General features: G+C 58.4%; 8 protein-coding genes across 8 annotated transcripts; 3 read left to right on the forward strand and 5 right to left on the reverse strand.

Annotated features, from left to right (window-relative positions):
* Window positions 1-228: 228 nt before the first annotated feature.
* On the reverse strand, window positions 229-1,382 carry BJ171DRAFT_515702 (uncharacterized protein). The gene has a single exon (XM_053111974.1). It carries the CDS (start codon window positions 1,128-1,130, stop codon window positions 447-449), a length of 684 nt encoding a protein of 227 aa, XP_052964190.1. The 5' UTR covers window positions 1,131-1,382; the 3' UTR covers window positions 229-446.
* Window positions 1,383-2,202: 820 nt separating this feature from the next.
* On the reverse strand, window positions 2,203-5,928 carry BJ171DRAFT_515711 (uncharacterized protein; the record flags this gene model as incomplete). Its single annotated transcript, XM_053111975.1, is given in 5 exon segments — window positions 2,203-3,012; window positions 3,025-3,879; window positions 4,024-4,218; window positions 4,419-4,947; window positions 5,303-5,928. Coding segments are annotated over 5 exon segments (2,254 nt in total), but the record flags the coding sequence as incomplete, so codon positions are not given.
* A 406-nt stretch (window positions 5,929-6,334) lies between these two features.
* BJ171DRAFT_601249 (splicing factor 3A subunit 1-like protein) lies at window positions 6,335-10,999 on the reverse strand. Its single transcript, XM_053115075.1, has 12 exons — window positions 10,729-10,999; window positions 10,328-10,492; window positions 9,910-10,042; window positions 9,490-9,712; window positions 9,313-9,403; window positions 8,877-9,067; window positions 8,572-8,710; window positions 8,263-8,433; window positions 7,807-8,050; window positions 7,626-7,686; window positions 6,865-7,482; window positions 6,335-6,691 (listed from the first exon to the last, which is right to left on the reverse strand). The coding sequence occupies exons 1-12, from the start codon at window positions 10,826-10,828 to the stop codon at window positions 6,446-6,448; spliced, it is 2,382 nt and encodes a 793-aa protein (XP_052964192.1). The 5' UTR covers window positions 10,829-10,999; the 3' UTR covers window positions 6,335-6,445.
* A 794-nt stretch (window positions 11,000-11,793) lies between these two features.
* BJ171DRAFT_515720 (uncharacterized protein) lies at window positions 11,794-12,516 on the forward strand (the record flags this gene model as incomplete). Its single annotated transcript, XM_053111976.1, has 2 exons — window positions 11,794-12,153; window positions 12,185-12,516. The coding sequence occupies 2 exons, from the start codon at window positions 11,794-11,796 to the stop codon at window positions 12,413-12,415; spliced, it is 591 nt and encodes a 196-aa protein (XP_052964193.1). The 3' UTR covers window positions 12,416-12,516.
* On the reverse strand, window positions 12,415-13,559 carry BJ171DRAFT_515722 (uncharacterized protein; the record flags this gene model as incomplete). The annotated part of the gene is made up of 1 exon (XM_053111977.1): window positions 12,415-13,559. A coding segment is annotated over exon 1 (525 nt), but the record flags the coding sequence as incomplete, so codon positions are not given.
* Window positions 13,560-16,198: 2,639 nt separating this feature from the next.
* On the forward strand, window positions 16,199-18,886 carry BJ171DRAFT_515736 (uncharacterized protein). The gene is made up of 5 exons (XM_053111979.1): window positions 16,199-16,656; window positions 16,914-17,053; window positions 17,401-17,661; window positions 17,996-18,315; window positions 18,424-18,886. The coding sequence occupies exons 1-5, from the start codon at window positions 16,451-16,453 to the stop codon at window positions 18,712-18,714; spliced, it is 1,218 nt and encodes a 405-aa protein (XP_052964195.1). The 5' UTR covers window positions 16,199-16,450; the 3' UTR covers window positions 18,715-18,886.
* A 159-nt stretch (window positions 18,887-19,045) lies between these two features.
* Window positions 19,046-21,833, forward strand: BJ171DRAFT_191470 (ubiquitin carboxyl-terminal hydrolase). The gene is made up of 11 exons (XM_053106178.1): window positions 19,046-19,192; window positions 19,370-19,382; window positions 19,584-19,638; window positions 19,747-19,795; window positions 19,963-20,056; window positions 20,197-20,224; window positions 20,406-20,536; window positions 20,689-20,824; window positions 20,992-21,042; window positions 21,184-21,401; window positions 21,544-21,833. The coding sequence occupies exons 1-11, from the start codon at window positions 19,182-19,184 to the stop codon at window positions 21,676-21,678; spliced, it is 921 nt and encodes a 306-aa protein (XP_052964196.1). The 5' UTR covers window positions 19,046-19,181; the 3' UTR covers window positions 21,679-21,833.
* A 155-nt stretch (window positions 21,834-21,988) lies between these two features.
* Window positions 21,989-23,212, reverse strand: BJ171DRAFT_476998 (uncharacterized protein; the record flags this gene model as incomplete). The annotated part of the gene is made up of 4 exons (XM_053108858.1): window positions 21,989-22,461; window positions 22,607-22,676; window positions 22,771-22,960; window positions 23,070-23,212. 4 exons carry the CDS (start codon window positions 23,210-23,212, stop codon window positions 21,989-21,991), a joined length of 876 nt encoding a protein of 291 aa, XP_052964197.1.
* Window positions 23,213-25,357: the final 2,145 nt, after the last annotated feature.

Here is a 25,357-nt window from a genome sequence, read left to right on the forward strand (position 1 = left end):
ACCCCAGAAGATGACAGGCATCTCCTCGACACATATGACCTGTATCGACGTGCATGGGGAAAGTCGTGTATCCTGCCTCCAGTGTCCCTCCCAAAGGGTACTGGGTCACAGGTCCTTGGTTTGGCTGTCAAGACCTATGCAGTCAACTGTGAGACCCACGTTCTCGATCGTTACTGGTCTCTCCTCCGTCGATTCTGCAATCTGGCCCTGGTTGCTCCCAAGGATGGGAAACGGCATACACACGTCGATGATTGTGTCAAGCTGATGGAGAATCCCCTCTCCAAGACACTCCTCGTTGATCTGAGGAAATCCTTCGCCCACCATGCCGACCAGTTGTATGAGTTTCGGTACGAAAGCCACCAAGACCTGTACAAGGTCGTACCAGTATTGGCCAGTGAGGTCTCTCGGCTGACCCGCCTGAAGGAGGCCCTCTTCATGGTGGTCTTTCAGAAGATGATCATTCCCAGGCTCGCGAGGGTGACTGATGATCTGAAAGGAGAGCGCGAGCGACTGAACGAAGAGATGTGTCGCGCCATCGAACGAAGGCTGCCTGACAAGCACAACGCACTCCAGACCCAGCACGAGGAGGTGGACAAGCAGATCGCTGTCAACACGAAGCGGATCAAGCGACTGGCCGACCGGCTTGCCCAGACCAAGAAGCGACACAACATCCCTCGAGCACAGTGCACCTTGGTCCCGCTCTGCGATGCCAGAGCCAAGTATGTCAAGCTGGACACCAAAGCATTGTGGGAGATCCTTGGATACCAGACTGGCACTGGGCTCAAGTGGGACGACCTGAGGACCAAGGTCAACGACACCACAAAACAAGAGATCTTCTGGCAGACCAACTTCAAGCTGGAGTCGAGACTCTTTGGTGCCAGGGAGAAGGGGAAGCAGCTCTTTGGCTGCGAGATCACCACCGATGGGGTCGGGTGCTCGATCACCACGCTCAGATACAAGATCCTGAAGAAGGATCCTGATGTCAAGCCAGAAACCGTGGACAAGGACGACAAGACACCCAAGCTCACTCCCAAGAAGAAGATCCAGACCAGGGTCGGTCCCATTGACGACTCTCGGACCACATGGATCGGGATCGACCCTGGTGTGGGATCGATCTTCACCGCTGTCATTCGGGCACCCGGTCAACCATCCATCCAGGAGCAAGACGGTGTCAAGGTGACCAAGGCACAGCGTGCCAACGAGAAGATCGTGTCGTTCTCCAACAAGGAGTACCAGCATCGAACTGGCACCACCCAAGCGACCAAATGGATCCAGAGCACCCACAAGATCCTTGGTCTGCAGAAATGGATGAGCACCACACCAAGTCCCAAGATCCCTGGGTTGGCTTCATTCCTGCAATACATTCGCCATGTGTTCGATGGAGACATGCTGGAGAAACAGCTGTACTTCAGCCTGACCCGGCGACGGCGATTCAAGCGACTCGATCTCCACAGCAAGCGACAGCGCACCGTCCACGAGATGTGCAAGCAAGTCATCGACCAGGCACCAAAGGAGACCGAAGTGGTGATTGCCTTTGGGAATGCCTCCTGGAAGCAAGGGAAGGGATACGCATCCAGTCCCAGGAGACTCAGGTTTGCCAAATACTTTGAGCAATTCCACCACCACCAGAGACGCCCACCAGACCGATCCGTCTCCAAGATCCATGTGTGCTCGGTGAACGAGTTCAACACGTCCCAGGTGTGCTCACATTGTCGGGAATTCAAGCGACTTGAGTCACCCGAGTATCTTGATATCGAGAAACCATGAAGCTATGCAGAGTGAATGCACCACACTCACACATCGAGACATCAATGCCTCAAGGAACATGATCTCGGTATGCCAGTCGATCATCGCCACAGGAGATTGCCGACGAAGTCAGGAGTGCAATGCCATGGCCTACCCGCTGGGCCTACAGTCAGTCAGTGGGCTTCAGAAGCCAGAAAGTGACTGTCCCGTTTCTTTCTGGATAGACTGTAAGTATATCGCACTGTTCCTTGAGTATGTCGACAGTGGATGCCGGGTCGCCCATATTCTGGGCAGTCCACTTCGGGGTTGCCATCCCTCTTGGGATGGTCGATGGGAGGTGGTTGACTCCCTTGTGCAGAGTGTGTGTGTGTGACGGCGAGAGGCTTCTCGCCTTCCCTCGGGGGTCTCTCGCCAGAGACTGCTCTTCTCGCCGACCGAGGTGGCTCCGAGAGCCGCTTTTTCGTTCTCGCTCATTTTATTAACAAGAAATTTTTTCATAGTGTCCTGCGAACATCCATGCGATGCTTCGAATCGGCGCTCGCTGGCCTGTCGATCGCACCAGCGAGGCGGACGCTGAAGCAGCACATTGTATTCGTGGGACGGGAATATGCAAGGGGCCGAACATGCGAGCCCAATGGGTGGATTCAAAGGCGATGGTACAAAGTGCTGATGGGGAACAGAAAAAGAAAATATCACAGCAAATACACAGTGCGGCCGTATGCAGGGCCTGGCGTGGATTGTGTAGACAAGACAATAGAAGTGAACTGGATGGAGGGATATCACGAGCGATAGGCAGATGAGGAGCGAGGCGGTGGAGGATGGATGGGAGAAGAGTGGATTCTGGCGGATTCCGGATCGTCGCCGAGCTTCAGATCACCCGCTTGGAGGACCGGCTGCGCTGGATAGCGCCCCGGATCATGGTGGTGAGGCCCTTGCGCTCGGAATAAAACCCACGGACCTCGGATGAGCCTTGGTCGAGGGCCCGTCGGCTCGTGGCTCGGCCTCGAGTTGGCGCCGCATCGTCGTCGCCATGATCGCCATGATCGCCATTGTCGTCGGCGTCGTCTTCGTCATCATAGCGGCTGGTATCTTGGGAAATGACGATGATCTTGGGGCTGGAATAGGTGCATCCCTGTGTGAAACAAGGGCCATCGCACTGATGCCGCAGTGGGAAGATCTCGTCGCCGTCGTCATGGTCGTCCATAAAAGTGGATGAGCTACTGCGAAGGGTTCCGACCGGAGACAACAGCTCCCGGTTTCGGTTTTGGTTTTGGTTTTGGTTTCGGCTATGGTTTCGGCTGTGGTTTGGGTCTCGGTCTCGGTCTCGGTCTCGATCCCGGGCCAAGCCGTGGTCTACCGGAGATTGCGTCTCTGGGCGCCACTGCTCGAGCTGTGAGTTTGGGACCAGCCGGCGGCTCGACAGGTGTCCCAGACTGCAGCGGCGGTCCAGAGGGCTGGCGCGAGGCGGTTGTATCGGGCTCGGCGACGGCAGCGAGTCTGTTGAGGAATTATAGTGGTGAAGCGATAGAGACGACGAACTGGCATCGCGGGCGCCGGTCTCGCGGATGCTGCTCGAGGTTGCAGCGGCGCCGTCAAAGTTTGGGATAAGCAAGTGTGCCGACTGGAGGAGGCGCGAGGACTTTTTCTGCAGCGTTTTCCATGCCGTCCTGCTTTCGGGCGGCGTGCCCTCGACCGGCTCCAGCATGACTTTTTCAAAGTACGGCCGGTGGTAGTCCGGCAGCGAGGCCATCGAGGCTGCCAAAGACTCGTCGATCTGGCGCACGTCCACGGCCGACATGGGCCCGCCGATTTCGTCGTTGGCTAGGTACAGCGACCCATACTTTCGCAGACTCCGCGCGGTGCTGGACGGAGTCACGGGCCAAGGGCCGCCAGAAGGCATGCTGTCGGCCAGGGTGATGGACGAGCGCGTCGATGGAACCGGGGACGGGAACGACAGATCGACTGAATCGTGGCTCGAGAAGGAGCCCGGCATGATTCTGGAAAAGTTGGTCGTCCGTCGCCGAGATTTGAAGGGGCCTTTGAAGTTGCTGTTGGGGGCAGAAAGGGTACGATGCATGGATGGATTTGGGCTGATGGGGGGCTGCTGGTAGCCCTTGGAGGACTGCATATCTGCTGGCACCAGGTGTAACGGAAAAGCTGTTAGCATTGAGCGCGGCCGGGCATGTACCATCGTGAGCACCCCAGATATCGGCACTGTGGTCATGACAGGCAGCAGGAATGCGCAGAGCATTCTTGAAAGAACGAGATCATGCTCACCAGGATAGTACGGGAGATCAAGCTTCAAGCTCTCGCTGGGCGACCCGATGGGCGAGCTCGAAAAGTAGCCATCCTTGAGGAGCGCATTGACATTCTGGACCGGCTCGAGATGGAGCATGGTTGGCGTGGGCTCGGTGTGCGACTCTGTAAAGCTGAAGGCGGTTGGAGGACGATTGATCCCCGAGGCCAACGATGCTGGTGAGGAGGGGGGGAAACGATAACGGTGTCAGAGGAGGACAATCGGGGGCACGGAGGCAATCTGATCCAAGATTGTCGATACGGCCGGCAGACTGCACGGGCTGATACTCGGGCAGCTGGCGTGCATCTCGTTTGGCGGAATCAAAGACACAAACGGGCTTCTGTCAGTGCCGCCAGAAGCGACGGATGAAACCTACCGGGAGAGTCTGTTGCCCGACTGTGCATGGTGCTTGATCGCGAGACGACTTTCGAGTCGTTGTCTGGAGACACCATCAACGACCGGTCGACATCGCCCGGGGCGATGATGGTCTCCTGGGCATCGGCCGAGACATCGGCATTGGTGATGCGCAAACTGTATCCTCGCTGGCGACGACGGAAGGGCCCACACATGGTGCCATCGCTTGACTCGGGCGGGTCGTACGGAATCCACTGGATCTCCTCGCAGCTGATGGTGCGCTGCATGCCATACAAGTCGTCGTCATCGGGATTGTCCCGGCGGCGCTTGGGGCCGTATCCCCAGAGATAGCTCCGTCGCTTGTCCGGACGCGGGGGCAGAGGAGGATTGCTGCGACTGACCCGGTGGGCGGAGAGCCGGGAGGAAAACGTCCGCAGCTGCTCGGACAGCGGTATCGAGATGAGCGAGTCCGCCAGAGCCGAGGTGGGTGCATTACCGTCCTGCGGTAGCGGCCATCCGGGAATAGGCTCGAAGGCGCCTGTAAGCGGGTTCTGTTTGCGAGAGGAGGAAGCCAAGAGAGAAAGGTCGTTAGCGTTGATGCAATGCTGAAGATAGGACCCTGTCAAATAGCCAGCCGTCTCTGTCTCTGTCGGCGACAGCCAGACAGTACCCAAAATCGCAGCTGGGCGTTGAGAATGGAGCACCACCAAGCAGGATCAAGAGACACTCCGAAGGCTGTCCAGGCCAGGTTGGACTAAGGAGGAAGGTGAATCGGCACTCGGGATGGAGTCTCGCCCAAGGGAGGAGGCAATCGGGATGGAGTCCCGCCCGAGAGATGGGGAGAGGCAGATACGGCACGAGCGGATATCCACAGCCCAAAAGATTGGCCACCGGCTGGCACCGTACCTCGTTGTAGCCCGCCGAGAGCGAGGCCGGCAAGATGCAGTCCACAAGCGGGGCCGGACGACTCAGGTACTTTGAGTGCAGGCCGCTGGCCGACTTTGACTTTTGGATCGAGACGGTCGGTTTGGGTCTGGATTTCAGCGACGACAGAGGCGGCGGGGTCGGCAGCGGGGGAGTGGGAGGCGGCGAAGGGTGGCCGTCTGGACTTGGTGTGCAGCGAGAGTTGTGGGAGCGATAGGTGTGCGGCAAGGCGCTGGAGTTTGAGCGTTTGAGGAGGATCGACATGGTGCCGGCGACGTCTCAGGCATAAACAGCGACAGCGGCGACAGAGATAGGCGACAGGAGGACGACCGAGGCCAGAGGAAGAGGGGGGGTATCGGAGCAGCCGGCTGTGTTGGGACGGCAAAAGGAGAAAGGAGACACCAAACGACGGCGAAGACGAAAGGGAAACGGCGGCGGAGGACGCAGGGACAGATGGATCTGGTGCCAAGGTGTGTCCGGAGCCAAGGTGTGTCTGGAGCAAAGGTGTATCTGGTGCGAGGAGATATCCGATGCAGACAGATCCGATGCAGCCGATGCAGGACCGGCGAAGCGATGCCGGACGATCAGATGGTGCGATATGACAGGACGAGATGCGATGCCGAAGCAAGCCAAAGACGGCCCAGCAGACCACAAGTAAGGGCGGCCACGGAGCCAGAGCGGCGGAAAGCGGCGCTTGTTGGAGGGCGGCACAAGGCGCGTTGCGGGACAGTGGCCCTTGCAGCTTGCACAGTGAGACTGCGCTGAGGCTGCACAGCACAGACACCCACACAGACAGCGGCCTGTGTTGCCCCGCGCCGCTCAGTGAACGCGCGCGTCCCTGGCTCGTGCTGCCGGCCACCCACACTGTAGTGACCAGGGGCCCGCACGCGTCTGGGTGCACCCGGGCCACTGTGTCTGTGGCCACCCGTCGCACGGACGCCACACCGCCCAGCACCATGTCCCCATCCCCCCGCAGCATGGTCTGCCGTTCCACCAAGCGGCCCAGGGGAATATCCGCAGATCGGTTGCCGCAGATCGGTTGCCGCAGATCGGTTGCCGCAATCGGCTGCCGCTCGAATCCAGCCGGGTGCCTTGTATTGTCGTTGGCTGCCGCCGATCCGGCCCTCACTTGCGACCACCACGCTTTTGTGTGCCCAGCGTCAAGCGATCGCCGTTGCGCAGGTTGTAGAACGCCAGCGACAGGTTGTTCTTCAGCACGATGCCGCCGCTGGTCACCAACTTCTGCTTCGCGGCCGGGGCGTTTGCAGCGCTTTGGATCTGGTCCTTGAGAGCCTTGACCAGTGTCTGCGGCGGCAGCGGCTCCAGATCAATCGAGCCGCTCTCCGTGACGATGACGAGGGCCACGGGGTCCTGTTGAATCGCGCCACAGGAGCGCAGACAAGTGAATGCCATCAGTAAGAGCCCGAGAGCATCCTGCTTCCCACATGCGTCAATATATCCGGGGCCGTCGACCTTCCTTCCAACCGACGAGAAATCGCACCGGATCGCGCTCGTGAGCATGTCAAGCCCTGTCACAAACTTACCGGGTTGCGTTTCAAGAACTCGGGTTCGGCAATCAGCACGCCGGTGCCAGGCTCCTCCTCCAGGCGCATCTTTTTCGAATCCGATTCGGCCGCTTCTTCCTGCGGCAGCACACGCACGTTGGCTTTGGGCGGCGGCGGCGGGGCCGAACCGCCTGGGGGCGGCGGTGGCATTCCTGCTGTCGTCCCTGGAGGCGGCATCCCCGGCATCGGCGGTGGTCCTGGGGGCAAGGGCGGGGGCCCTCCCCGACCGGCACCCGGAGCCATACCCGGAGCCATACCCGGCGGCATGCCAGGCGGCATACCAGGTGGCATACCAGGAGGTGCAGCCCCTGGAGGACCCATTCCCATGGGAGGTGCTCCAGGGGGCAGAGGCGGCGCCATGCCCATGGGCATGCGGGATGGCACCGGAGGCATTCCCGGCAGTCCTGGCGGAGGAGGTCCGGGCATCGGCGGCATGCCAGGAGGCCCGTTGCCAGGCATACCAAGCGACCGCGGCGGCATGCCGCCCATGGGTGCCCGCATGCCTGGGGGGCCAGGGGGGCCAGGGGGCCCGGGGAAGCCAGAGCCAGGAGGGCCCGGGGGACCTGGAGGGAAATGTGGTGCGTGACGCATGGGAGGCTGGCGGGACAGCAGCGCAAGACAAACAGAGCAATTCAGTTACCGGCCAGGTCCTGGCCAGGTCCTGGCGATTTGCTGCAGGTCCACCACCAAGAGCATCGGGTTGCCACAGACAAACTACGAGCACGGCATACGGTACTCACCGGAAGAGGCGCTGGGCCCGATGACTGTTGAGGGATCTGTGGGCCAATGGACGAGTCCTCCCTATGACGTACACCAAGAAAGTCGCCCAGCTGTTAGCACTGCGCTTCGTTTCGGTCGATTCCCGATCCTTTGTCGCCAACCACTAACGTGCAGCAGATCATCATCTGCCCGTCGACGTACCCTCCGAGCTTGGACCGGTGGATGGCTGCGATCTGGTCCTCGAGGTTCACGTTCTGCTGGGCCTGTCGCGTGGCCGACCCGATCGAGGCTGTGTGGCCATCCCAGGTGGCCTTCTCTCGCTCGACCTGTCGTTCCTTTGCACTTGCTTCTTCGCCAACCTTGCGGCCGATACCAACTTCTTCACTACCAAAGATATCGGTACGGTAGCTCGAGAGCCTCTGCAAGTTGCGAGCAACGTCGGCGCCTGCAATTGATGCAACGATAGTCAGTTGGCCAGTCAGTCAGTCCCGGAGACAGGAGACAGACGGGCAGGAGCAGAAACAGGCGGGCACGAACAGAAACAGGCGGACAGTCAAACATGCCCGGTTTCCCATACGCATCCGCTGCCGTCACTCGTCCGTCTATCGATACTGAAATCATGCCATGCCCCTCGGGAAAATCAGCCGCATCCCTCACCTTCGGACAGCAGGTTGGTGCCCTGTTTCTTTGCTTCGGCAGCGCGCTTTTGTTCTCGCCACTTGGGATCCATCTGCTCGATCTTGATGTGGCGATCCAGCTCCGAGTCCTTGAACAACTCGCCACAGATGGGGCACTTGGACATGGGCTCGTTGAGCTGCTGTCGCCCGACTGTAGAGCGAGGCCACAGCGGAGGTGTGTGCACGGGTGCATTTACATGTGAGTGCATGCATAGCGTCACAGCAGACAGACGCATCGATGTGTTTCGGATCAACTGAGCGGCGGTCCAGCTGTCACCGCGCAACTCACCTTGGGGAACATAGTCGGTTCGGATCTTCTTGGGACCTGAGGTGTCGACTGTCTTGGTAACTTGGGGCTGCTCGATGCGGGCGGCGGCCTCGTCATCATCATCATCGTCCTGCTCCATATCGACATCGTCATCCTCCATCTGCAAGGTAGAGGTGTCTGTGCGTCAGTCCAGAAAACGTGCCTCGCTTGAACTTCACCACAAGCGATCGCTGTCGCATCAACAACCCGCCGCAACAGAAGCCTGTCCTGCAGAATCCTACAGCTCGCTTGCACATCAACAGTGTTCCTTTGGTCGATCAACGCACCTCGACTTCCATATCGCCTTGATCCTCCTGCACCGGAGGCGCAAGAACTGCGGCGCGCCTCTGGGCCAATGTCATGCTCTCGAGATCCATCAAGCTCATGGGCGCAGCAAGCTCAGTGTGCTCGTCGCTTTCCACAAACTCGATCGTTTCGACCACAACGAAATCTTGCCAATCGATGCTGGCATAAATGACTGATCCCGAATGGAGGAGTGGATGTTAGAGCGCAGACAGGCAGGAAAGTACGCCATGGACTTGCGTCGGAAAGTGGCTTGCCGACCAGTCAAGCGGCGTTTCTCACATCCAATACACGACCGACACTGGACCGCGGTCGATATGTCACTCGCGACCGAATGCTACCCTCAGCCGACATGCCAGCAAAGCAGCATATCGCAACCTAACCCGCCCCCCCCCTCACACACACTCAGCAAAGACTCACGTCGTTCCTGATCGGCCAACTCCTCAGCCTTCTTTTTCTGGCCAGCCATGTAGGCGCTGTACTCGACGCGCTCGTTCACCCGGTCCATGATCTAGCATGAGAAGAGGCGGTCCACAGAATGTCAGCAGCCAACCGAGTCACGCCCACATCGTTTTGGAGCGCCTTTCATGGACATACCCTCTGTCGCTCATGGATGTCCATCTGCAGCTTTGGGATGGTGGTGCGCGGGGGCATCAGGATCTTGGTGTACTGTTCGACGAGCTTCATAAAATACGGGAACCAGCTGTGGTTGGGTCGCAGGAAATCAAACTGGTAGTTGCGTTGCTCGCGCTGCTGGAGACCCGTCATGAACTGGCGGCCGTTGCGGGCCACAAACTGGGCCGTGAGTTTGATAATGTCCCTGTGCAAATCAGATCAGATCAGATCGGATCATGGGTTTGCAGGATGGAAAATAGCGATCAGCGACGATCAACCTTGGGGGCAATGAGAGGAGCGGGTGCAGGAGGCATTATCCGTCCTGCTCGGACGAGCGTCGCCAGAACTACCACGAGCAGTGGTGCCCGGGCCGCTGTAACAGAGAAATGGATGGATACGAACAGATCCTGGGCAGAGATTGCAGGCATTTCGGCGCTGAACTCGAATGTAGGCGGCTCCTTTGGCGCTGGCTTGGCCGGTACAGTGGGGACAGCCGCCTGCTCGGCCTTCTTGGCAGTCGGCTGCTCCTGGGCGGCTATGAACGAGAATCCGGGGAATGCATCAAGTCGAAAATAGCCACGATAGATGAGCAACAGCCAGAGCCATCGATGGCAGCAGCAGCGCCGGATCCGATGACAACACTGACACCAGCACCAATGGTGGTGTCTGTAGCCAGTGGGTGATCGTGGCCGTGGGATCATGGCCCTTGCCCGGTCAGCCACGGGCAACTCCACCAGATCATCCAGCACATCTAAACGGACATGCATGGCATGGCTCCGATCGGGCATGGCCAGGCGTTGTACCGGCCGGATCGGCTCACCTTTGCCCTCACGGACTTCCTTGACCTTGTGTGCATAGTATGCGTGATATGGATCGGTTGGGTTGAGGAAACAGAACTTTGGATTGTGTTTTTCATTTTCTCGGATGCGCTCTTCAAAGGAGGGGCCACTGCGTCCGGTATACAGGGCCGTCCGATCGATGATGTCTGAGCACCGATCCAGGCGATAGTCGAGGATGTGTGCGACAAACGCAGGGCCGATTCGATGGGGATTGAGGCGAGCAGACACAAACGAAGGGCAAGATGGAATACCAAAACTCTTGATTCAGTAACAGATCTCGATCGACTGGAGGGCCGCCGGAATCGATGCCGCGGGTGTCCTTCTCCCCAAAGCTGAATCCACGATCAGACACATGTGCGAGCCGGCATGGAGCGATCGCTACTTCGGATCTCGGGAGGCGGGTAGATGATTCCGACGATGATGTTGCCGGCAGGCTGGTCGCCGCCGGCAGACAGCTCCTCGGCTACTGGCGTGGGAGACATGCTGGCACTCGCTCAGGGCTCTCTGGTCAGCAGCAGCAGCAACAGAAGCAGCAACTCCTCAGGCTCGGCGATCTTGGGCAGGGAAGGGTGATCAAGGCCGTGGCGAGCCGGCTCGCGAAAACCGATCTCCCCCCTCGGCGGGGAGCGAGAGAGGAGCGAGGGATGAGCGAGGAGAGGACGGAGGGCTAAGTCTAGGGCTGTCCTACCGGGGCGGATGTTGAGAGCCCTAGCCCTCGCTTCTCGCCGAGAACAGGCGAGACGAGAAGGCCGTCCTCGCACCTCGATCCCGCTCAGATCTGCCTTGCACTATCAATTTTTTCCGGCCCCTCGCGGCTGCTCATCTCGGTCACCTGAAAGTCACGTCGAATGTGGAGCAGCAAAAGTTGGAATCCAGCCATGGTCGGTTGACGGCATTTGGTATCACCTTGAGCCGATTGACGGTGGTGGTGGGCAATTGGTGTGGAGGAATGACCAATTGTATCATTGTTGGAAGCTCCACTCCGATTGCGGACAAGAACCACCACAATCTGAATCTCTCTGGTTGGAAACCTAGTCAAGCGTGGCTGTGTCAGCGAGATGACATGATCGTTTGGCTATCAGGCAAGACTCACCTTGACAAGATGTCTTCCCACGACTGATTGAGCGAGCGATGCGTTTCTGGATCTGAATCAAGGACGCCACTGTGAGCATCACTCCCTGCCCAAAATGCGCTGGTTTTGAGGAGAATTTTTCTTCCCCAAGGGCAGAACCAGCCATCGTCGCTATTTTCTCGCCAGATGGCTCCCAAGAGAAAGACACCCCCCGACCCCGACCCAGGATCACCCAATGACTCTCCTGTGGCCAAGAAGCCCGTCATCAAATCATGCCCCTCCTGTGGATTGACCAACCACGTCAGACCCTTCACCAAGAAGTGCACAGCCAGAGTCGACAGCAGCCCTGCCTCTGGCTCTGCCTCGGTCGCTGAAATGGTCAGCCAAGCACCCAAGGTCCCTGTATGTGCCACGTGCAATCAAGAGGGTCATGCCAAAAGCAACAGTTCATTGTGTACCAAGAAGAACCCACTCTGGAGCTCTACCTTGCCTGGCTGTGGCCCCAACGAGCAAGTCAAGGCCGAGTACTCGATCATCAAGTGCACTCTGGACGCCATCATCAAGAACGACACCTTGCACGACAAGATCGAGGAGACTGTCCGAGCCATGACTCAAGTGCAGTACGAAGCATCTCGTCTCCTGGAGCTGCATCTCAGGCGGTGCTTGGACGAGGGTATCACTCTCCCCACTGTGTCGTCGAGTGAACCCGCGTTCGTTCGAAAATGCTTCAACATGGTGCAGACAGGAATGACTAGTGTCAAGAAAGGCACGACCCAAGAAGACAGGCACATCATCGATACCTATGAGCTGTATCGAAGTACATGGAGCGAATCGTGTATCCTGCCTCCTGTGTCCCTCCCAAAGAGTACTGGCTCACAGGTTCTTGGTTTGGCTGTCAAGACCTATGCAGTCAACTGTGAGACCCACGTTCTCGATCGATACTGGTCCCTTCTACGCCGATACTGCAATCTGGTCCTGGTTGCTCCCAAGGGTGTGAAACGGCACACACACGTCGATGAGTGCATGAAGCTGATGGAGAATCCCCTCTCCAAGACACTCCTCGGTGATCTGAGGAAATCCTTCACCCACCATGCCGACCAGTTGTATGAGCTTCGGTACGAAAGCCACCAGGACCTGTACAAAGTCGTACCAATTCTGGCCAGTGAGGTCTCTCGCCTGACCCACCGAAAGGAGGCCCTCTTCATGGTGGTTTTCCAGAAGTTGATCATTCCCAGGCTCGCGAGGGTGACCGATGATCTGAAAGGAGAGCGCGAGCGACTGAACGAAGAGATGTGTCGCGCCATCGAACGAAGGCTGCCTGACAAGCACAACGCACTCCAGACCCAGCATGATGAGGTGGATAAGCAGATCGCTGTGAACACGAAGCGGATCAAGCGATTGACCGACCGGCTTGCCCAGACCAAGAAGCGACACAACATCCCTCGAGCACAGTGCACCTTGGTCCCGCTCTGCGATGCCAGAGCCAAGTATGTCAAGCTGGACACCAAAGCATTGTGGGAGATCCTTGGATACCAGACTGGCACTGGGCTCAAGTGGGACGACCTGAAGACCAAGGTCAATGGCACCACAAAACAAGAGATCTTCTGGCAGACCAACTTCAAGCTGGATTCGAGACTCTTTGGTGCCAGGGAGGAGGGGAAGCAGCTCTTTGGTTGCGAGATCACCACCGATGGGGTCGGGTGCTCGATCACCACGCTCAGATACAAGATCCTGAAGAAGGACCCTGATGCCAAGCCAGAATCCGTGGACAAGACACCCAAGCTCACTCCCGAGAAGAAGATCCAGACCAGGGTCGGTCCCATTGACGACTCTCGGACCACATGGATCGGGATCGACCCTGGTGTGGGATCGATCTTCACCGCTGTCATTCGGGCACCCGGTCAACCATCCATCCAGGAGCAAGACGGTGTCAAGGTGACCAAGGCACAGCGCGCCAACGAGAAGATCGTGTCGTTCTCCAACAAGGAGTACCAGCATCGATGTGGCACCACCCAGGCGACCAGGTGGATCCAGAGCACCCACAAGATCCTTGGTCTGCAGAAATGGATGAGCACCACACCGAGCCCCAAGATCCCTGGAGTGCCTTCTTTCTTGCGATACATCTACCATGTGTTCGATGGAGACATGCTGGAGAAACAGCTGTACTTCAGCCTGACCCGGCGACGGCGGTTCAAGCGACTCGATCTCCACAGCAAGCGACAGCGCACCGTCCACGAGATGTGCAAGCAAGTCATTGACCAGGCACCAAAGGAGACCGACATCGTGATTGCCTTTGGGAATGCATCCTGGAAACAGGGGAAGGGATATGCTTCCAGTCCCAGGAGACTCAGGTTTGCCAAATACTTTGAGCAGTTCCACCACCACCAGAGAGGCCCACCAGACCGATCCGTCTCCAAGATCCATGTGTGCTCGGTGAACGAGTTCAACACATCCCAGATGTCCTCACATTGCCGGGAATTCAAGCGACTTGAGTCACCCGAGTATCTTGATATCGAGAAACCACACTTTGTCCGGAGCTGTGCAAGCTGCCATACGCTGTGGGATCGAGACATCAATGCAGCCAGGAACATGATCTCGGTATGCCAGTCGATCATCGCCACAGGAGATCGACCGGGTGTATTCAAGACTGTGCTCCCGAAACCAACCCAAACAAAGAGATTGCCAACCAGGACGGGAAACAATCTCACGGCCTACCCGCTGGGCCTACAAGTCAGTCAACGGGCTTCAGATATCTGAAGCCCGAAATGGGATCTGTCCCGTTTCTTTCTGGATAGACTGTAAGTATCTTGCACTGTTCCTTGTGCATTTCGACAGTGGATGCCGGGTCGCCCATAGTCTGGGCAGTCCACTTCGGGGTTGCCATCCCTCTTGGGATGGTCGATGGGAGGTGTTTGACTCCCTTGTGCAAAGTGTGTGTGTGCAAAGTGTGTGTGTGTGCGGATGTGTGTGTGTGTGACGGCGAGAGGCTTCTCGCCTTCCCTCGCTGGTCTCTCGCCAGAGACTGCTCTTCTCGCCGACCGAGGTGGCTCCGAGAGCGCGTTTTTTCGTTCTCGCTCATTTTTTTAACAAGAATTTTTTTCATAGTGTTGGCCCTGGTTGCTGCTGCATGAGCCGAGCCCTGGATCCGGCCATCCCCAGGAATGTCGTTCCAGCAGTTTTTGCTGCCCAACACCCTACCCGTCAGCTCACTGCTTGAGCTTCCCAAGAGCTCCAGGGCGGCTCTCCTGGCCCAGCTGGAGGCTCACGAAGCTGCCCTGATCGAAAAGGTGGGTGGCTTGCAGAGATATCGCCGGTGCACCGATTATGCCATTGGCATTCGCTGCCCTGACTCTCCGGAAAACAGTCCGGACCGAGCGTTCCATGCCCACAATCCAAACACCATCATCTGACTCTCGAATAAACGTACAGCTCAGCTTGGTGGTAGAGTCCAGTCACCATCCAGCCGGATGGAATCCAACACTGGAGGTGAGCCTCGCAATCATGATCCCAATGCTGGCTGAACCAGCCGACTATCAGGGACGGACTCGATGCTCCCGCTGCGATTATGCTTTTCCCCGACACGGCTACCTCAGGGACCGGATGAGACCGCCAGCCGTTGGCTCTGGCTGACCTGTAAACGGTCCCAACAGCAGGGACAAAGCTCGGCAGTGGAGGTCGAGGAAGCCAATGACGATGACGAGGAGGAGGATGAAGACTACCACGTCGGCGGCTCTGAGGGCGAGCCAGAGGAGCACGATGCCGAAGACGCCGAAGCCGCCGAAGATGAGGAGCTCGATATTGCTGATTTCGAGGAGCCGGAAGTCGACCTCGCCAGCGATGGGTCCGAGGACATGGTCATGGAGTGATCCGAGACCATTTGACGAGTGGATTGCATCGATACTCGACAGCTGCAACAGCCGCAACAGCACGAACGCAGTCCCAACTGAATCTGGCTCGATGGGCGCAGCGCAATACTCCCGAGAGCGAACGGGGGAATCGAGACGCGGATACCCCGAACATCCTTTGCCAAACAACGATGCATTGGCCAGCGCCTTGAGCAATGCCCTGGGCAGCGCACTGACCGACGCACTGACCAATGCACTGACCAACGCATCAAGCAATACATCGATCTGCAGCGTTCTCGTGGTCCTGGAGGGGCTTCGTGTGGATCGATTGAATGGCCGTCCTCGGGCGACATGACCAGACCGGCTGCACGGTTTCTACAATGAAACCATTTTTGGCAGGTTCCCACCAGACATCAGTCGGCATCGCAGCCATGTCGGTCCCGCTGGCGACCCCGCAGCGAACATATCCGCTGGCCATCGCCGCATCCAAGCGCACCGAGAGCATTGTGTCTGCTTTGCCGGCAGCCGATCTTGTCTGTCACTCGGTCTGCATCTCTGTCTCCGGGCCCAGCAGAACACATCGTTATCCAGTCCCCTTCGCGACCAGAGCTGCCTTCCGTCTTGATTGCCCTCCCGGCCTGCTCTTGCTCTTTGTTTCGACCGGTCCTCGTTTCTGCGGCCGTCGTCCCCTTTCGGCTTTCTTCTCAGACCAGCCTCTTCGCCCTCGAGTCCCTGGCTGATCAGGCCCAGAGACATCCTTGCTGCTCCAGAACACCACCCGACTCAGTCCCACAGCCCTCGAGCAATCGGGATCTTTGCCTTGCCATCGCCGATCGGCCTGCCTTTCGCCATCTGAGCCGCACCAATCGCCTCGCCCCACTTCAGCCAGTTTCTGATCTCAGCACCAAAGCCAGGGTCACTGCACCAGTCGTCTCCTCGTAAGTACTGGCAAGACTCCATCTGCCGACCACAGGAACCCGTCCAGGCCCGATGGCCCTCGGCAACGAACTGCCGCAACATCCTGGGCGATCGTCTGCTTGTTTCAGAGACCGATCTCTGAACCGACCCGAATCTTTCCTCTCCGCGCTCCCCTTCACTCGCCCATCCCACACACGCACCAGCCCGTCGACTTCACTCATCCCCTCGCCCACCAACCCGGCTCGTTCTTCTTACTCTGATCATCGCCGATGAACGGTGCTATCGACCAAGGGGATTCCTTCACTGAGCACCAAAGTACCGCGACCCACACCATGAGCAATGCATCCGGAGATCGGGCCGCTGGCGCCCTGGCCGACAACGACGTCGAGCTCCTCATCCAACAGGGCACCGAGGCCTTTGCCAAGCACGAATACGAAAAGGCCGTAGATCTGTTTGGAGAAGCCGTGACTGCTCTGTAAGCTCCTCGGTCTCCGACACCATTGCTGCCTCCCTCCTTCTCCCTCTTCACCCCGACTTTGTCTGTCTCGGGCGATCGGCCCGGGCCAGAATCCTCATTCCGCCCCTGGACCAGCTGCATCTAACCAAGATCTCTGGTCGGGGGCATGAGCCCGATCCAGCAGCTCGATGCGGGCCGATCGAGTCGGGATCGGTTCTGCGTCTGGTCCGTCGTATCTCCATCTTGCTCAATCGCTTTGCGTCTGCTCACTCTAGGGCGGAGCAGTACGGCGAAGGCGCTCCCGAGGGCGCTGATGCGCTGTTCCTGTATGGACAGGCTCTCCTCTCCAACGCCCTGTCCAAGACAAACGTCCTCAACGCCGCCTCGAGCAGCGAGGTCCGTGATGCCGAACTCGGTAAGTACGGAGCTGTGATCATCCCCTCGCACCCGGGCTGGCCTTTGAAGCAGATATCTTTGGATACCGGCGCCCAGATCAAGATGACTAACGCAGTGTACCCATCGTCGTCTGTTTGGCGTGGATTATCTATATGGCTTGTCGCTGCTGTGTTCGTTGTCGCTGTCGCTGTTGCTGTTGCTGCTACTGGCCATGCTCATGGGAACTTCGGGGGGGGGCGATCTCTGACTGCCAAACTGTCTATCGCTGCGGGAATCGTTGACTGGTGCTGCAACAATCTGTGGGCGATGCCGGGACCGCTTATGCGCACCGTCTGCTTCCCACCCGGCGATGCTTGCAATCCGCAGAGCTTCCCCAGAAATCCAGCTCGCACTTTGTGTTTGAGGACGAGGGCTACGAGGACGACTCTGAGGACCCTGCCGAGCAGGCTGAAGGCCAGGAGAACCCAGAAGAGGAGGACGAGGGTGAAGAAGAAGACGACATGCAACTGGCCTGGGACATTCTCGAGCTGGCCCGAATCTCATACGAACGGATGGAGGACCCCGAAAAGTGCAAGCCCAAGCTGGCAGCGGTGCACATGGCCCTGGGCGACATCTCGCTGGAGTCAGGTACGGCCAGCTGCCCTGAGCGTCAGGGACCTTCTTGGTTGTTGGTGGTGGTGCTACCGTCGGTGCTGCCGTCGGTATCGGGCTCCCCAAGAAAACCCAAGCTGGGGGAGACGAAGGGAAGGCAGGGATGTGCTTGGGCCCGGGACCTTCGGCTGCGGAGCCGTCTGGAGATAAATCGCCCCGGCCCAGCCTGCCCAGAGATGGACCAAGCAGCCGCTCCCGCCTCCCAGTCTGCATTCTCACCCACAGATCTCCATGCCGTCATCTTCACTGCTGCATCCGCATCCGCATCCACACCCACACCCACGACCCGCCTGCCACGTTTGTCTGGCAGAGCGTTGGCGGGAGGCCGTCGAAGATTACCTGCTCAGCGTCAAGCTGAAAGAGTCGTACTTGTCGGACGATAACCGCCAGCTGGCCGAGGTCCACTACAAGCTGGCCCTGGCTCTCGAATACTCGGAGCGGCCGCAGGATGCCCTTGGACACGTCGAGAAAACCATCCATGTTCTCGAGAAGCGGGTGGCCCTGCTCGAGTCGATCAGCAGCGGCGGCAGCGAGAATGCCAAGGGCAAGGGCAAGATGAGCAGCGAGCAGCTCGAGGCCGAGAAGGAGCTGCAAGAGATCCGAGGGCTCTATCCCGAGATGAAGGCCAAGGTAAGCGACTGAGGGTGTGCTTGTCTGCACAAGCACATCCAAGGCATACGGCCGACAGCATGAGCCGTGTGAGATCGCCGCTCACCCGACACCCGTTGCCGTACCCAGCTCGACGACCTGCGGCTCCTGGTCTCAGGCAAGCCCTCGATCAACAAAGAGATCCAGACTGCCCTGAAGCAGGCTGTTCAGTCCATAGGCGGCCCCATCGCAGCCGAGCCGCTCTCGGCGTCCAGGCCCGCTGGCATCGTCCACGACATCTCGTCGCTCGTCAAGAAGAAGGAGACCGCCGATGATGCCTCGAGATCGGCGCGGGTCGCTGCTGCCGAGATAGACGACGTCAAGAAGAGAAAGGATCCACTCGAGGACGACAGCCAGGCCAAGAAGTTCAGAGCCGAGTAGTGGTCTCGGCTGGGGCCCGAGGCCGGATGGCCGTCGCCTTTCGTCCAAGCCAGTTCCCCTCGGATCAGATCGGCCCTCTGCCTGGCCCGCCGAGCACTCTGATCTCCTTTCCATACCGACCATTGCCATAGCACACCGGGCCAATGCACGAAATACAGTTTGTCTTTACTGAGAGGACAGGGAATTGATCGTGTGGCTATTGAGGCTGGCATGGGCATTGGTCGTACCCTGGTAGCCGAGAGCTGCTCAAGCACTGTCGCCAGCATCCAGTGGGATCAACGAATATGTCTCGGGATGGTTTTGGGCTCGTTGTCGGCAGAGCTGCTGGCATGGCTGGCCCAGTTCCCAGTGCGGCCACTTGAGCCTGGTCTGGCCCCAGCGACCGCCAACCCTGGTTCTCCCCCGATCTCATCACCAAACAGAATTGCTCCGACTGCGACAGCCGCTGCCGCCAACAACACTGCATCATGGAATCTGGGTATGCATGCTGCCATAATAGCACTCCTCTTGTGCTCCGGGCCATACCCGCCGTCTCCATTGGGTCTGCGCCATCGCATTCTCGACTGATGCCGTTCTGTGATTGTGATCGACATTCGCCATTGGCGATCTCCTGGGCGCTGCCACACACCTCCCATGGCCATGTCCCTGGGATCAGAAACTGGACTTTGGTAGGCGTCATCGCAGCGCATGCGTAGAGCTGATCCAAGCCTCGAGCACAAGCACGCAGAAATCGGATTGCAGCAGCGAGCAAGTGCGCCCGCCTGCACCAGCGAACCTGCCGTCATCAACGGGAGTGTCCGAGCATTGGCAGCAGCGGCGGCATCAAAACTCACCCCCCCCCGCCCACCTCTACTCTTGCTTCGGCTCAGATTGAAAGCGATCCCGGTGTATTCACAGAGCTGATCGAGGGCTTTGGCGTGCCGAGTGAGTCGATGATCTGTCCAGCATTCTGCTGCTCCCCTGCCGTGATGCTGCCTACCATCGAACAACCCGTTTTCGCTGCGTTGTTGACCTGTTCTTCTCACCCTGCAGACTGCCAAGTCGAGGAGATCTTTGATCTGGAGCAGCTGGATGATATCAAGTAGGACATTGAGTCCACGACCGTTCGATGCACTCGGCCGATCGTCCGAGGATCGGATGGCAGGGACATAGCTTTTCACGCGGGGTGGGGAGGCCAGAAGGAGAGCTTCCATTGATATGTGTGTCTGCCTCGAATGTGGGCTCTATCTCGATGCCCCTTCGCTCCAGACCTGTCTATGGGCTCATCTTTCTGTTCAAGTATCAGCGAACACCGCCCACGGGCACTCTCGATCCCTCCGAGTCGGTGTTTTTCGCTCAGCAGGTGCGTTGTTGCAGTTGGCCGGTCGATACCAGTCCTGCGTTTCACGCAAGGTGCCCCAGTCTGCCCTTCCAGAATCTCTCGGCTGAAGGTTTATTTTCGGATCCGTGTGGTGGGTGTACTGTTCGCCCTACTCCCTCCAGGTTATCAACAACGCATGCGCAACGCAAGGTGGGCAGACCCGATCAACCCAAGCCATGGCTGAATGATCGATGTGGATGCAGTCGTGGGCGATTGCCGGGAAAGCACTTTAGTCGACCGAGATGGGATGGGATGGGATGGGATGGGATGGGATGGGACGGGTCATCTGAATCTCGGCGGCAATTGCATCCCACCTCCGTCTCTCTTCCAGCCATCCTGTCGATCCTCATGAATAGTCCCATCGAGCTTGGACCAATGCTCTCCGAGTTCAAGACCTTCACGAGCGAGTTTCCGCCCGATCTCAAGGGATTGGCCATTTCCAACTCGGACCAAATCCGAACGGTAGGCAGCAAAGCTCCATAAGCGCCGATGGCATGCCTGGTGACCCAATGGACGCAAGACGATCGTCATACCAAAGTACATAGCACATCGACCTGCCTCGGATGGTGTGTTCACCGTACCCTGTCCTTCTTTGCGGCCGTGACTGCATTTAGGTTCACAACAGCTTTGCTCGGGCCGACCCTTTCATTCTCGACCAGTCGCATCAGCAAGACGACGACGAGGATGTTTTCCACTTCATCTCGTATCTGCACATCCACGGCTGTCTCTACGAGCTGGATGGCCTCCAACGTGTGTATCTGCGTTTGTATTTCGTAAAAAATGCATTTGCAATTTGCAATTTGTTGCTGTTACTGCCGCATGATTATTATTTTTCTTTCGGATATGCAGTTTGCTCTCGATCCGCATTGAGGCTTTCCGCCCCCATCATTGATCCTGTTTGCTTGATCTTTGGACAGCCGCGCCGATCAACCATGGACCATGCACCGAAGGAACGTGGACTGACGCCGGTTCGTCTGAGATGCATCTGCTCACCTGCGAGTGTCTCAGCTGCAAGTTCCCTGGCCAGGAGGAGAGGGGGCTAAATCCTGCTTCGATTCCGTCTCTGGTTATTTTGGCCACGGACTGCTGAAACTGCTGATGCTGTGCAGTCAAGCCGATCATCCAGTCGCGCATCGCCCGGTACTCGAGCCAAGAGATCCGCTTCAATTTGATGGCCCTCATCAAGTCACGCACCCAGGTCTACCAACAGCAGCTCGAGACGATCCAGGAACAGCTGGACAGTGCCGATGTCGATAGCGAGGTCAAGGAGCTTCTTGGAGCCGAGAGGCACGACCTGGAAGCTCGCCTGCAGAGCGAGACCGCCAAGGCAAGTGGTTCCTGCGGTTGCCGCCAAGAATGGAGATGGGATTCTGCTCTGGCACGGGCCGATTGCTGATGGCCCTGTCGCAAGGCAGCTCACAATTTTTACTCTTTCTACACCGCAACATGGTTCCACCGGTGCTCAACAGCGGAGCCGATGGCGAAAGGAGAACGAGCGAAGGCGGTTCAACTATATTGGCTTTACATTTGGGCTGATCGAGGAGCTTGCCAAAAGCAATCGATTAGGCGAGATTCTCGGCCGCCAAACAAAAGAAGCCATCTGAGCGAGCCTCTCCCAACGATAACGAGGGTCGGGGGCCCAGAGGATCGGCGCGATGATGGCGACGATGATGGTGAAAGCGATACAGCGGATATGCGATCTGGCGTCTGCGGTTGCGGTTGCGGGCGATATCCAAGATGCCTGTGCTGTTGGACGATCGGTCGATATCGATGCCCTCGAGGCGGCTGATGACCTGGATCCACCCGCATTGTCGAAGCTGCCGATGCATCCAATACAGCACTTGCCTTCGATACACCAACGATACTTTCATGCTCGCACCCTCGTCTTGCTCGCGGTGTCGACTCAAAGAAGCTCTACGCCACCGGGACGATGCGAGCAAAGGTCTTGGTTCCGAGAAAGCTCAGGATCTCACCGCCGCTGCCTCCGTCGAGCGGGCCCGCAAAGGTGCGGCCGTTCCAGTAGTTCTTCTGGACAAAGGCCGTGCGGATGCTGGCGTAGCAGATCAAATGGCCGAGCCGCTCGTGCGAATCGTCCACTCGACAGACCAAATGCGCAACGCAGTCAGCGAGAGCTACAAGCGGAGGCATGGTCTCGCCCGGCTGCTCCTTGGACCGACGAGACTTTCTGGCGACATTGGATACGGGCTGGGCTGGGAGGTCTGCCGAGACAGTGTCGCTGCTGGTCGACCAGGGCCAGGGCGGCGACGGAGCCCATCCAGGCAGGCAGACCGGCAAGTTCAGGTGGTCGAACTTGTCCACGGCCGATCCAGAGCAGCTGCCGATCTGAACAATCAGATCCTCCATGCCGTGGACGGGCACGTTCAGAACTGACACCATGGTTGGGGGATATCAGCACAGGGTCGATCCAGGAGAGATGGTGTTCGGCAATATCGTGAGTCATGGTGATCTGGACAGATCATGTCGGGCTGCATCGACCTGGCCGGCCAGGGGTAATGTGGCATGGCGGCTTACCGAAATATCCCGAGGCGAGGAGCAGACTCTTGGAGTGGCGACTCGTCTTGATCGAGCACACAAGGTTTCCCTGGCGATTGCACAACCGACCAACAGCAAGCGGGATCAGCATTCGAGAGCCGACATCTCTGAGCGACGCAACGATGCAAACTCGTGGCCTTTACGTTGTTGTCGATGGGTGTCAGCCACGAGATGGTCATGACGTTCCTCGAAGCAATGGCGGGGGATTCGATGGCATCCTGTGCCGGGTCGGTGGGCTGGGGGCTGTACGGGACATGGATGGGAGGGTTGTGGTGTTTGACGAGATGGACTTTGCCGTAAGCAAGTTGCGATGCAGTTCCAGAGGACGACAAGCTGCAACGAACTCGTTCATTTGTCAATGGCACGAAGGGACCCCGACGAGACAGCGGGACTGAGAAGGGACGATGTTGCTGCAAGAGACGGGTTCCAGCGACGGACTCACCCGATGTGCGTCGTTGTGAGGAGACAAACGGGGTTGGGATAGAGCAGCCTCGACCGCAGATGCGGCTCGACAGCGACAGAGCAGGAGCCCCTGCGATGCAGGAGGCCGTGCTCGGCATCGGGGCCCTCGCTCCCGTTGCTCATGACAGGGACGATCGGCAATGGCGGGCGATCTGTCGCTTTCGCCGGTCAACCCAAAGGGACACGCGGGGCTGGGCGGCAAGGAGCAGGAGAATGCGATGCACGGCCCTTCTGGGCCGATTCAGGCCCGGCCGGGGCTGCTGCACTGCTGTTTGCTTGCAGGGATCCGGGCTGATCGCTCGCCAGGCCGGGCTTGGCCGGATGAGGCAGCAGCAATGCAGGCGAGCGCGGGGTAGATCAGCCGGGGGGAGACGGGACGAGGATCCATGCAGGATCGGAGAGATACTGAGGGAAAGCATCATTCAATGCTGGATGTGGGGGGGGGGAGTCGACGGGAGGGCAGCAGAGGGAGTGCCGCGGTGATGACTTGATGATGCTCGTCAAATGGTCAAAGGCTGGCTCTGCGAGACTGAGTTGCTCATTGTCGATGGCATCTATGACAGCGAGATGCATTGGCGAACAAGCCAACGGGCTCGAGGCAGTGGACGTCGGCTGCTCGGTCGTCGCTGCTGGATAGCGAGCCGCCGCAGTGCCTGGCTCTCCGACAGATTGGAGAGCGGTTGATCCTGACGCTGATGGGCTCCTTTGGATACTTTTTTTCTCCGGAGGTCTGGCGGCACTCGGTCAGAATGACGGTCTGCATTGTTCAGACACATGTGATTGATGACAAAAGGATGTGTGATTGGGTACAATTGGATATGGCTGACGACAGCGCTCTTGTGGGCGGTGCGGCTGCCTCTGTCGATCGGTCGGCCGATTGGCGGGCAGGGAAGGAGGTTGCTCGGGCCAGCACTCGCCGATCGATCAGGCGGTATCGTCAGCGGCCGCCAGCGACGTCGTCCGGCAACGTCAGCAGAACCCAGATTCCAGCACGGCCAGCCGGCCGCAGCGATGATTCGTGATTGGGGGCGGCACCAGGAGAATCGGCCGACAGAGCAGGCTCGGGAAGAAGTGCATGCAGATGCGGGACCTGTGGGGTTGCTGGAGATGGAGTACGGGGATATATCATGGGATATAGCGTGGGATATCAGAGATATCAAGAGATATAGCATGGGATATAACGGGATATAACGGGATATCATGGAATGTAACGGGATATATCATGGGATATCGTGTTGCAGGGGTCGCTGCATCTCCAACTGAGCCGCTCCACAGAATCTGCATCGCAGGCAACACTCTGCAACCGAGGCCGTCGCCAATCGGTTCCCCGTCGGATCCCCTGTCCCGGCCGGGTTGCATTGTGTCGCCCTCTCGCCGTCGACACCGCTGCTCGATATCGTTACCAGGTTGCCGATATCGTCACTCTGCTGTCGTTATCGTTACTTTGCCGTCGGTATCGTTACTTGGTCGCCGACAGCGCTGCGATGCGACCATCGCCGCCGTAACGACTGGGCGGAACTTGTGCTGTTCTCTCTGCCGCTGCACCCCGATCCCGTCCATCCGGACCCTCTCGTGTCCCCTGCATTCGTCACTCTTAACCGATCACTCCTCCGCTGCCTCCCATCTCCCCCCCCTTGCGCAAGTCCCGCTCAGCGTCAGTCTATAAATCGGCTCCCGCCCACCCTGTTTCTGCATCAAAACCATCGTCCCTGCCGTTCGTCGATCGCGCCCCTTTCGACCCACTCTTGTGCATTCGCTCGTGGTCCTCGATCACATCTCCTCGATCACATCTCCTCAATTGCATCTCCTCAATTGCATCTCCTCAATTTCATCTCCTCAATTTCATCTCCTCGATCGCATCTCCTCAATTGCATCCGCTCGATCAGCCCTTGCATTGTTTCTCGGCGCCTGCTGCACGCACATGTACATCTCGAGCCTCGGTCTTCTTCAGTAATCGAACTTTCCGCCAATCGGACGGGGCACTGTCGGGATCGCATTGTGGTGGGGCACCTTGCCGGCGCCGTTTCGCTCTTTCTCTGGTGACCTTCCCGATCTTCTCTTGGCCGCCCTTCTGCCGTGGCATCCTACCGGCCATTGTGGTCCATTCAGAAGGCTGTTTCCATCCAGAGTCTTGATTGCTCCCCCTCCCAGCTGGCTATTTGATCGTGCCTGTTGGCGCTCCCGCCCCAAGTTGGCTCCGTTCCCACAGCTTCCCAAGCGCACCACTCCCCCTTCCTCTGCCTGCATACTTTGCCAGACGACTCTGCT

Source organism: Polychytrium aggregatum, assembly GCF_025602895.1.
Source record: "Polychytrium aggregatum strain JEL109 chromosome Unknown BJ171scaffold_34, whole genome shotgun sequence".
Taxonomy (NCBI): domain Eukaryota; kingdom Fungi; phylum Chytridiomycota; class Chytridiomycetes; order Polychytriales; genus Polychytrium; species Polychytrium aggregatum.